We start from the raw sequence: 11,646 nt of genomic DNA, 5'->3' as shown, positions 1-11,646 counted from the left end.
GCTTTGTTGCAGTAGTGGAAGACTCAGTGGAGTGCCTGGAAAAACTGTAAAACTTGTGAAAATACAGTTAAAAGTCCAAAATGTATGGAATAGATTTTGTGACTGGCTGCAAAGTTTTCAACGAAAAACATAAAAAATTAAATCTTTGGGGTAGCCTATTTTAAAAAAAATATTCTAACGATGGTTAAAGGTTATTTTACAGTGACAGGTTGGCTATCTCTGCACACTGTTGTTGTTGTGACTGTCCGGGCTGAAGAGAGTGGGTTGTACCGGAGCACTCTCCCCGGAGTTAACGGCCCATTTGCCTGTGTTACTGAGTAAACAGACAAACTGAGATCAAAGCGTCCGGTTCTTGAGAACATATGTGAACATTACAGTATATATATTCATATATGTGTATACTGTTAATATGGCTGCTCATATTAAACATCGTCAGTGTTTTAATAGAGGTCAATGTAAGGACAAATCACACTACATCAAATTCCCCAAAATGAGTGGTGTGATTTGTCCTATCCAGGTGCAAGTGATGAGATGGAGTGATGCTAAAATTTTACCCCCTGAGTCTGAACTCTCTGTGTAGAGATGAAACTCCTCCTATCTCTCTCTCTCTCTCTCTCTCTTTTTCTCCAGCTAAACAAAAACAAAACTGAGGTAATAGTCTTTGGTGCCAAAGAAAAACGATTACAGGTCACCAGAGAACTTCAATCTATACACCTAAAAACCACAAACCAGGCGAGAAATTTGGGTGTAGTGATGGATGCAGACCTAAACTTAGAAAAACACATTAAGACAATAACAAAATCAGCTTCCTGTCACCTCAAGAATATATCAAGGATAAAAGATCTGATGTCTCAACAGGACCTGGAAAAACTAGTCCATGCATTCATCTTTAGTAGGCTTGATTACTGTAACAGCATCTTTACAGGTCTACCTAAAAAATCAGTCAGACAACTACAGCTCATTCAGAACTCTGCTGCTCGAGTCCTCACTAAGACCAAAAAAGTGGACCACATCAGTCCAGCTCTGAGGTCTTTACACTGGCTGCCTGTCCGTCAGAGGATAGACTTTAAAGTTCTGATGCTGGTCTATAAAGCTCTGAATGGTTTAGGACCAAAATACATCAGTGACCTCCTGACCCAGTATGAACCTTCCAGATCCCTCAGGTCACCTGGATCCGGTTTTTTCTCAGTTCCCAGAGTCAGAACCAGACACGGAGAAGCTGCATTCAGCTTTTATGCTCCTTATATCTGGAACGAACTCCCAGAAAGCCTCAGATCAGCTGAAACACTCAATTTATTTAAATCCAGGTTGAAGACTCACCTATTCTCAGCTGCATTTGAATAAAACACCAAATCCACACTGTTAAGCTTAAATTTCAAAACTAACATTTTAACTACTGATTTTATCTACTGTTCTGATTTTATCTACTGTTCTGATTTTACCTACTGTTTTTTTAATCAATTTTAAATCATGCTTTTTATTTGTTTTTGTTCTTTAATGTCTCTGTAAAGCACTTTGAATCACCTTGTTGTTGAATTGTGGTATATAAATAAACTTGCCTTGCCTTGCCTCTTTTTTTTAAATTTTATTTCTGCCCATGCACAAACAGCTTTTACTGCCCATCACCCTTTAGCTGTCTAATTTATCAAACAGGAATATTTCATGTGAGCCCCTCCTAAGGTGGTGAGGGAAGTGAAACATGTTCTGTTGTTCGCACTTCTTCTTTTGGTAAACTTTTGTATCTCAGCAGACCTCTAACTTCTGTTTGTGTGTACATTTGGTTGAATTGCTCAAATCTGTTCTTCAGATTCTGTCATGAGTCAGAAACGTTTCAGAATCTTGTACTTTCATAATCCCACTTTTTATACCAGTTTCACTGTGGTGGTTCACAAACGAATAACATTCATGATTAGGTGACCTTTGTAAAGAATCAGTCACGCTTGGTCAGGACCCCAAGAGTCAGTTTTTAGGACCATGGGTTAAAATGTTTCATTTGGCATTAACTTTGTGAGCAGTTTGAACCAAATCTCAAGTATGTATGTCTGGTGCCTAAGTATCCCGAAACTGGGTGAAACTAAAACAATACTTTATACCGAAATAAACATCTCTTTGTATTTAGCTTGATGAGATGATGACATTACAAATACTTTATTTATCATCAAATACTTTTTATATGATTTGAACCTACTGTGCGCTTACCTCTCATTGTCATGACTTCCTTTCATAGTAAAACCTACTTCACCCCATAACCAGCAGCAGGTTCAGTTTCCTCAGAGTCTCTTCCACCATGGACCTCACCAGCAGCAGCAGCAGCAGCAGCAGCTTTATTTAGGTTACAGAATGTAAATCAGAATGTGACAGACTATCACCCCGGAACTAAATAATACAAATACTTCCAAAATGTGAAGGCCGTCCTGTCTGCCATCACGCTAGCTGACCATAATGTGGACTAACACAGCTGTAGGTTTAAATACACTTCATTAGCAAGTAGCAAAATAAAAAGTAACACAGACAATACAATGTCAGTTTGTTTATTTAAAAAAGTAACTAAACTGATCACATTGCTTGTAATTTAAATTACACTGAAAAACGAAGAGCTTGGTCTGAGGGCAAAACAGTAAGCACAACATTATGAGTAATGCAGCAGGTAGTTATTCCAGGCAAAATGCATCACCATGGCAACCATAAACAGGGATACAAAATCAGAGCTGTTCCAAATCTAACTTAAACCTTAATCTTTTCCTAAATTGAGGTATTTTGTAATGCTTAAATTTAGCATAGTTCTTATATCCTCACCCGATCCATGTTATGAATATAAAAGTCTTTATTTATCCCAGAAGTCTGAGAAACTGTGTTACAACAACCAGTTACATTAAAACAAACCCCAAAAAACCAAGACATCAACAATGATACAAAATGTAGATTAAATATCATTTTAATGCAGATATTTTTGTATGATGCAATGTGATATTTTGTGTCCACAGAGCTAAAACACACGAGAAAGGGTTCATGCCTTATAGGTGGCATGCCATGGCATGCAGCACAACCTTTCACCACATCCACAGTGATTCTGTGTGAGCTGATGGAGGAATCCAAACTCATTTAAACAGCAGCAACAATGACAAAATCCCTCAGAAAGCAATGTAGAAGCCAATGATAATTCAAATAACAACATATTGAATTTGAGTCTTTGGCACATGCCAGTCTCCAAATGTTTTGACCTTTAAAGTGGAAAATATTAAGCTTGTGTATATAGAGAGGGATTAATATATAAAAGACCGTAAGGACAGAAAATCTTGATTAGCAAAATGGTAAAAAAAAATCCCCAGTAAAATTCATGTCCAGAAAAAAGAATCAATAGATTAGAGGTTGTGATTATTTCATTGAGTCTATGTGGTGTAATATTTTAGAATCGTGGAAAGGAAATTGAGTTGAAATGAGTTAAGGAAAAAAGGTGTAGGGAATATTAGTTCAGTTTGTTCAGTTTGATGATGAATAGACAATGGTGTGGTTAATTTTGTTTATTTAATTGGATTTCTTGACAATGACAAAACCACCCATTTCCTTATGCATCACCAAGACCTCACCTGACAACTGCAAACATCTGAAATGTTCAGAAATCTTTTGGAAAGATTAAAAGAAGAAAACTGGAGCCTTTTTTTAGGTTCTGGTAACTTTGCTAACTTTCTAGTTTAGGATTTGCTTCTCTGTTCTCTCTTTCTTTCTTGTGCTTCCAGCTGTCAGTAAAACCAAGAAATGCAGAACTTCATTTGCTCAGCATAGAAAATAATCAGTGACGTAAAGTTGCTGAATCTTTGCTTTTGGCTTTGGTTTCCTTGTGCGACTGTAACACGACTCCGAGCGTCTCTTCAGTTTGCGTTTAACTCATCGTGGTTGGTTTTATTCTCCCGTCTTTTCTCTCAGGTGAGGTTTCTACATTTATGATGAATTATCTCTTCAGCTACTGATTGATCTGTTTGTTACTCTGAAGCGTTCATTGAAAGGGTCTCCTGTTTCCCGTTTGTTTATTATGTTTGTGTGTCCCGTGCATTAACAGAGGAATTTAAATTCAATAACTGATTTAAAAAAACCTTTCTGTTTCTGACAAATAATTTTGCACTTGTTGCTATTTCAGCGCTTGTTTTTCTCCTTGATGTTGTCCTTGTGTCCTCCTCTCCTTTCATTCCTCTTTGTCTTTGCTTTCCTTTCCTAATCCATTCTCCTTATCCATGTGCCTAGAGCGATACATGACTTGTTATAAATGACTTATTGGCCTATAATCTGTGAAAAATATGACTAACATTTTTCTCATGAACAATATTAAGCTATTTTAAGCCAGAAAGAGTACATCTATCACAAGGTAGAAGCAAAGATACTGTTACATTTTGGGTACTTATCCAGGTGAAAAATGTAACTCACACTAAAAATGTCTTTTCAAGAGAGATCTGACCAAACATAAAATCACAGTTCTTTTAAAATAGCTTAAGGAATCAAAGAGGGTTTGATTGATTATGATGTCAGTACAATAATGTGGAGCCATAAAGATACTTGCAAAATATTCATTTCTTCATTTTATAGAAAAACCCTTCCTCATCACTACAGTCTATCTACCAATATAAGTTAAGACATTACTAATAAAAAAAACATCATTTTTCTCTTCTTTTGCTCCATTATTTGTTTGCTTCTCATCTTTTTCCATCACTTCTCCTCCCTCTCAGGATTTATCCATCATGCTCCACCATTGTTTCCTCACTGTTGGAGCCCTGCTCTCATTGGCAATATCCGGGCTAATCGCTATGGAGACCTGTCCAGCTACAGGGATGCCCGGAATGCCAGGCGAGTGCATTTTTGTGCACATGATTGTTGAGACTGATGTGTTTTTGTTCTCTATTGGTTTTTTGAGTTTCATTAGAACTTTCTGACCATCTTCAGGTATTCCTGGGCTTCCTGGAAGAGATGGTCGTGATGGACAAAAAGGAGAGAAAGGAGATCCAGGTATCTAGAACATAACTGTGTAAAAGCAGGTTATGATAAGGGAAAAATCATTTTGTCACCAATGTATCCTCTACAAAAGGAGAGAACAAACAAAGCGCTGTATTTAGGTCATTCAGCCAGCGCTTCTTAGGCCTGCCACACATATATTGCTGGGTCTCATCACTCACTTAGAAGCCTTCATCACCAAAACGATTCCACTGCAACCATAGATGACCATAGATGGCTCTGGAAGCAATCCCTGTGGCTAATGTTAGCAGCAGAGCTATGAATGCACAGATTCATACATCTGAACATTGGAATTATTGGGACTTGCACGTGATATAATCATCTGCAAAAGTCTGTCTGCTGAAACCAAAATGACTTCTGTTTAAGTGCTGGTCAGACTTACGGCTCCTGGATTAATTCAACTAAATGTCAGATTGTAATCCCTTAAGTTACTGATCACCGAGGAAAGTAATTACATTAATGTACTAATGCTTCGAACTTGTTTCTTTAGGAACAAAGTTGCAAGGTGGTCTTGGGCCTCAGAAAGGAGAGAAAGGGGAGCTCGGGCCAGAGGGGCCCCCTGGTAAAAGAGGTCAGATTGGGGAGTCTGGGAAGCCAGGTACCCCAGGAACTGCCGGACCTCCGGGAGAACCAGGAGAACAAGGGTAGGTAAACAGTTCAACAGTTTACTCAGTAAACTGTCAAAGCTGGATTATACCCTGGCCAAATGAGACAACTGCTTGAGACCTAAAGCAGGTTAAATGCTTCTCCAGCTTTATGTGTGCTACATTAATTATATGAAACAAAAAAGGCCATTCCTTGATTTAACTATATGAAATGTATAACTGGTAATGAGTTTATTTTTTAAACCTATGTTTAATTCATTCATTCATTTTAATTAAATTTTGTGTAAAGAGTTCCAAATCAAAACAATAATTGCTTCAAGGCACTTCATATTGTTAAGTTAAGACTGTAAAATAATGTAGGAGCGAAGTCCCCCCCAAAATCAAACAACCCCTTATGAGTAAGCCCTTGACAACAGTAGGAAGGAAAAACTCCCCTTTAACTGGAAGAAACCTCCAGACTCAGGGAGGGACAGCCAAATGAGGGTCGTGGCATTTGGGAGGTGAGGGAGGGAAGGAAGACAGGACAAGTGGAAAGTGTGGAAGACAGCCAGAGATTAATAATTTCTCCACGGGGATCAATAAATTATACATTATTATTATTATTATTATTATTATTATTATTATTATTATTATTATTATTATTATTATTATTATTATTATTATTATTATAAGTAATGATTAAATGCAGAGTGATGTATAAACATGATGAGAGTAAAAAGAGGTGAATGAAGAAGCAGAATCATGCATCATAGGAAGGCAAGTATTGCAAAGGGAGGATTCAAGATGAGAGCATTATGTTCACTGTTAAAAACAAAACAAAAAAACAGTCCACTGCAGTTGTTCTGCATTAATTAGCTGCTTTAAAAAAATGGCACCCTGTTCTATTAAAAAAATACTCTCTGTTGCTGCAGGGCTGTTGTAGTCCAGCAGCAGGCGGCCTTCAGTGTGGCCAGAGCGACAAACCAATACCCAGATAAAGCCAGCGTCATTAAGTTCACGGATGCAATCACCAACATCAACGATGACTACAACATAAACACAGGACGCTTCAGGTGAGACATTTTTCTTTCAGGCCAGACCGATCACTGTAGGTGTGTTTGCCACTTTAATGTTGAATGATTAATGTTAGTTTTAAAATTGTAAAGACTCATTCGGCAGTGAAACGTGATGGCAACAATGATTCCTGCTCAAACTTTCATAATAATACATTTCACAATGATCATAGAGTTCAAGCACTCATACTATAACAATCAGAGACAACACTACCACACCATCATAATTAGGATTTTGGAGGACTGCACATGAGCATGTCTGCTATTTTATTTAAATAGCACCGAATCACAAAAACTGTTGCCTCAAGGTACTTTATATTGTAAGTTAAAAACCATAAAGTAATACAGAGAAAAAACTTGCACTTGGCGACAGAGTGAAGGAAAAACTCCCTTTTAACAGGAAGAGGCTCTCAGCAAAACAAGGCTCAGGCAGGGGCACGCATCTGCTATGACCAGTTTGGGGTGAGGGGAGGAAAACAGGACAAAAGACAAAATGTGGAAGACAGCCAGAGATTAATAATAAGTAATGATTAAAAGCAGAGCGGTGTATAAACCTGCATACATCAAAACACTCATGCACAGTTAATTCCAGTCATCAAGCTCCACGTTCTTCTTGCTTCATGAGTTACACCAAGAGTCTTTGCATCCAGTCTTTGCGTCTTTCCCATCCACTCGATTCCCCAGATTTAGCACTCTGTGACTTCCTCTTGCCAAAAATCTTAACCTCCTAAGACCCCAGCTCTTCCATGGCATGCATTTTTAATTTCTCTTTGATATTTGGGGCATATTGGGACCTGATGAATGTAAAAACAAAGAATTACCAGAGGAGGTTAAGAGTTTAACAACAAAGGCTTTGAGGTTAGATTGGGTCTTCTACTGATTGCTCTAGAAAGCTGTCCAAATGTGCAGAAGCAAAGGAACTGAATTGAAACAGGCGTCAAAAGGCTTGAAACTTTATGGTCTCACCTTGTAGTTGCTGAGACACACTACATTGCAAAAAGAAAATCACTCATCCATCCACATCACTGAACTGAGGGCATACCACCGGTGGAAGTCCAGTCCTGAAATTTCCTTGTTACCAAATATTCCAGAGTTAACTGTGAATAACATTTTGATAACTCCGCTGTTTTGAACAAAGTAATTCTGCCCAATATGACATAAGACATAAGAAACAAATCCACTTGTATAGAATCATCTTCATTGTGTTGTTGTGTCGCATGTAGGTGTCGGGTCCCAGGAACGTACTACTTTGTGTACCATGCCTCGTTAGATGAAAAACTGTGTGTGTTGCTGAAGCGTGACAACATGCTGCTGGCATCGTTCTGCGATCATCGGCAGGGAGGGAAACAGGTACAAGCATCAGACGATAACAATTCCTATTATTGGGTCAGAGTGTATTAACCTCTGAAATAGATATATCCTCCATTTAATTTTTGAACTCCGCTGATCCTAGGTGACTTCTGGTGGCCTGGCGGTGTACGTGTCAAAAGATCAAGAGGTTTGGTTGGAGACTAAAGACTACAGAGCGATGAGAGGAACACGAAACGGATACAGCATCTTCTCTGGCTTCTTGCTTCACTCTCACTGACCACCCCCAGGTCAGGAAACAGAAAACAGTTTGACAGCTGAATGACTGAAACAACATGAAAACATTTTCTTACTGTTTCTTCACAATGATCATTTACCTTTGTAAAAGGCACAGAATGTTTATTTTTCATTTTCATTTTTATTCAGCGGCCAACATGCACCATTTTATTCTCTTTCTGCTGAATCAGCTCTGAGTTCCTATCAGTTGAAAAGCTGACACTTCAAATGGAGAAGATCTTTGTGTCTGTAACTGACTGTCGATGGTTCTGTCTAAAATTTGAAGTTTCTCTTGTTCAGTTTAATAAAGTTGGTTTCATACTCAGACTTTCTGCAGACTCAGTTGATATTAATGGGTGTGATTTTTAAATGCATTTCCAAACACAGTTTGATTTTTCTAATTTCCATCATTATCTCGAGTTCACATTTAAGCACAGAATGTCCCATCAGCTCCGTGCCTCGCTGTCACATAGTTTAAACAAACAAACTAAATAAAGAGCTGAGCATCAACCAAGCCTTTGTGTTGTTGTGATTCTTTGAATTAATGTCTCCATTTATTATATATTTTCCTTTTCTGTTCACTTCAAAAATGACCACACTTTCAATGATCACACACACACACACACACACACACACACACACACACACACACACACACACACACACACACACACACACACACACACACACACACACAGCAAAGAGAACAAAATCAGTAAAAGAAAGTCTCATTTGAACAAACTAGCAGTAAAATTGATTGTCAGAGACTACATACATCATGAGGGAGAATACGACAAAGAATAGAGGGAGACAGACACAGGAGGGGATTAGGGCAGAGTGGACACACCTGGGAAAACAACTGGACAGAATCTAACCAATGAGACAGAGGAAGTAAAAGTGAACGCACACGAGAAGACGTAGTGGCCAGGACTAAGACATAAGAAGTTGACAGAACAAACAAAGCAGAACACAGGGAGACCAGTGAGACACAGGGACATGACTGGAGATACAGAAATGGATCACAAAAAGAGAACAAACTAGGATATGAACAGATGACAAACAGAGGATATGATACATGACCTGGGAAAACAACAACATACTAATATTACCAAAAAACAAACTTAAACACAAAAAACCAAATACAAAAAAAAATCTTAAAATACTGAGTTGGAGACCCAGGATGATGACAGGTACTATGTGATGTTCAATAAAACCTGTGGAATAGGTTTAGATGATTGTGGTGCATTAAGGTAACAATATCTATCCTCCACACTCTCAACTGCATGACCAGAGCAGAAATAGGGGATTTGCTTCGGTTGCTGATGAAAGGAAGACAGTCAGGGACTTAGTTTCCCCAGTATGAAGTGAATGAATGTGGAGGTGTTTGTTTACATCCAGCTATGAATGACTTATCGCACCATAGTTAGTGACCATGAGTGCACACATACATTACATTGTCAAAAGCATTCACTCGTCTGCCTTCACACACATATGAATGTCAGTGAAATCCCATTTTTAATCAGCAGGGTCTAATATGACGTCATCTGAGCTTTTGCACCTATAACAGCTTCAGATCTTCTGGGAAGGCTTTCCAAGTTTACAGCTGTTTTTATGGAATTATTGATCATTCTTCCAGAAGTGCATTCGTGAGGTTAGACTGATGTTGGATGAGAAGGCCTGATAGTCTCCGCTCTAATTCATCCTAAAGGTGTTCAATCAGGTTAAGGTCAGGATTCAGTGTAGGCCAGTTAATTTCTTCCACACCAGACCTGCTCATCAATGCCTTTATGGGCCTAACTATATGCACTTATGTGCAGTTACGTTGGAACAGGACGGGATCATCCTCAAACTGTTCCCGCAAAGCTGGGAGCATGAAATTGTCCAAAATGTAGTATGCTGATATGTATGTTGAAGCAACATGAGTTCTTTTCACTGGAGCTAAGGGGCTGAGCACTGTAGCGCCTCTGGGAAAAACATGCTCACACCATAATCCCCCCCTCCACCAAACGTGGCACAATGCAGAAAAGGTCTCCTGGCAACTGCCAAACCCAGACTCGTCCATCGGATTACCAGACGGAGAAGCGTGATTCGCCACTCCAAAAAATACATCGTCACTGCTCTAGACTCCAGTAGAGGTGTACTTTACACCACTGCATCTGGTGTTTTGCATTACTCTTGGTGAGGTAAGACTTGCCTGGAACTGCTGGTCATGGAAACTAATTTCATGAACTTCTCTGTGCTTCAGGGAATGGAGCTAATCTCAAGGCCAACTGAAGTTTCAAGGTCTTTAGCAATGGAGTTGGCGACCTGGACACTACATGTCTCAGCATCTGCTGACACTGCTCTGTGATTACATCCTACCACTTCGTGGATGATTTGCTGCTGCGATCTAAAATGCAAGAAATGAAAAGAGGATATGAGAAGAGAAAATGCCAAACTAGCAAATTAACAGGATGCCATTATTAAAAATAAACACCAGCTACATAATGTGGAGCAAATCAAATATTTTGTGGAACAGATACCAACATCCAGAATGAGGTTAGGAGTTCAGCCGCACACTGCCTGGAAACACTGTGTTTTTCTGACAATAAAAAAGAAGTTGATAGAAAAACAGAACAAAATGTTAATTTAGAGGAAAGATTTTTTTAATCAGATGCCCTCAGTGATGCTTCATCATCAATTCTTCATTTGGTGGAGACTTCTCTGACCTTATCTGAAACAGTTTCACTTCCTTAGAAGGTTTCAGAAAAAAATTACTTTCTTGGGTAAAACTGACTAAATGCAATAATCATAAAGAATCAAATGAGAACAGAACAAACAGGAAAAAGTAGATAAATTGAAATATATAACATGCTGGAAATTACTGGTAGAATGTAAATGAGACTGATGGATGTAATTTCCATTTTGTTTTGCTATATTTTCACTTCACAATATTTTAATAACAATATATATTTGAGCCATTTAATTCAAAAGTTCTTTATTGATTAAATTTGGACTTAAAAACATAAAAACACAAAGACACTGATCAACTACAGCTGTCTTTGTCAGGACATTTGTCAATAAACATCATCCAAACTGAGTTATCCTGGTGGATGAGTTCTAAGAAATTTTCCCCCACCCCCAGTTGTTATGAAGAAGGGGCCAAAATGTTTTGTATCATGTATTTCAGCTTTAAAGTTGCCACCTCTTTAAAAACAAAAAACAAAAAAAAAAACAGTTATTTCCCTATAAAAATGTATTTTTGCTTCATGGATCCAATCAGTTTCGCATGGGTTGTAAAATGATATCTGATGTGATGATGTTGGTTTATATTCCTCCAAGATAAAAAAAAATAGTCTTAAACCAGTGTTGAATAAAAAATAAAACTGAATAACTTACGTTATATTTTTAGATGTAGCAGAGAC

The 11,646-nt window shown here is 38.2% G+C and overlaps 1 protein-coding gene across 1 annotated transcript; it reads left to right on the top strand.

Moving 5' to 3' along the window:
- The first annotated feature begins 3,716 nt into the window (after positions 1–3,716).
- Positions 3,717–8,756, top strand: LOC113022203 (complement C1q subcomponent subunit C-like). Its single transcript, XM_026167352.2, has 7 exons — positions 3,717–3,924; positions 4,719–4,836; positions 4,933–4,995; positions 5,492–5,645; positions 6,518–6,658; positions 7,882–8,008; positions 8,112–8,756. The coding sequence occupies exons 2-7, from the start codon at positions 4,731–4,733 to the stop codon at positions 8,244–8,246; spliced, it is 726 nt and encodes a 241-aa protein (XP_026023137.1). The 5' UTR covers positions 3,717–3,924; positions 4,719–4,730; the 3' UTR covers positions 8,247–8,756.
- The last annotated feature ends 2,890 nt before the right edge of the window (positions 8,757–11,646 follow it).

This window comes from Astatotilapia calliptera, chromosome 5, assembly GCF_964374335.1.
Source record: "Astatotilapia calliptera chromosome 5, fAstCal68.1, whole genome shotgun sequence".
NCBI classification, from domain to species: domain Eukaryota; kingdom Metazoa; phylum Chordata; class Actinopteri; order Cichliformes; family Cichlidae; genus Astatotilapia; species Astatotilapia calliptera.
Note: the sequence above shows the minus strand (reverse complement) of the source record. Positions and strands in the feature narration are given on the sequence as shown.

Bases quoted from the DNA above. Each gene is read 5' to 3' on its own strand.
- LOC113022203 (XM_026167352.2), top strand. From the start codon at position 4,731: ATGCTCCACCATTGTTTCCTCACTGTTGGAGCCCTGCTCTCATTGGCA. The intron at 4,837-4,932 runs GCGAGTGCATTT...GACCATCTTCAG, and splicing joins AGGGATGCCCGGAATGCCAG to GTATTCCTGGGCTTCCTGGA. The intron at 4,996-5,491 runs GTATCTAGAACA...TTGTTTCTTTAG, and splicing joins AGGAGAGAAAGGAGATCCAG to GAACAAAGTTGCAAGGTGGT.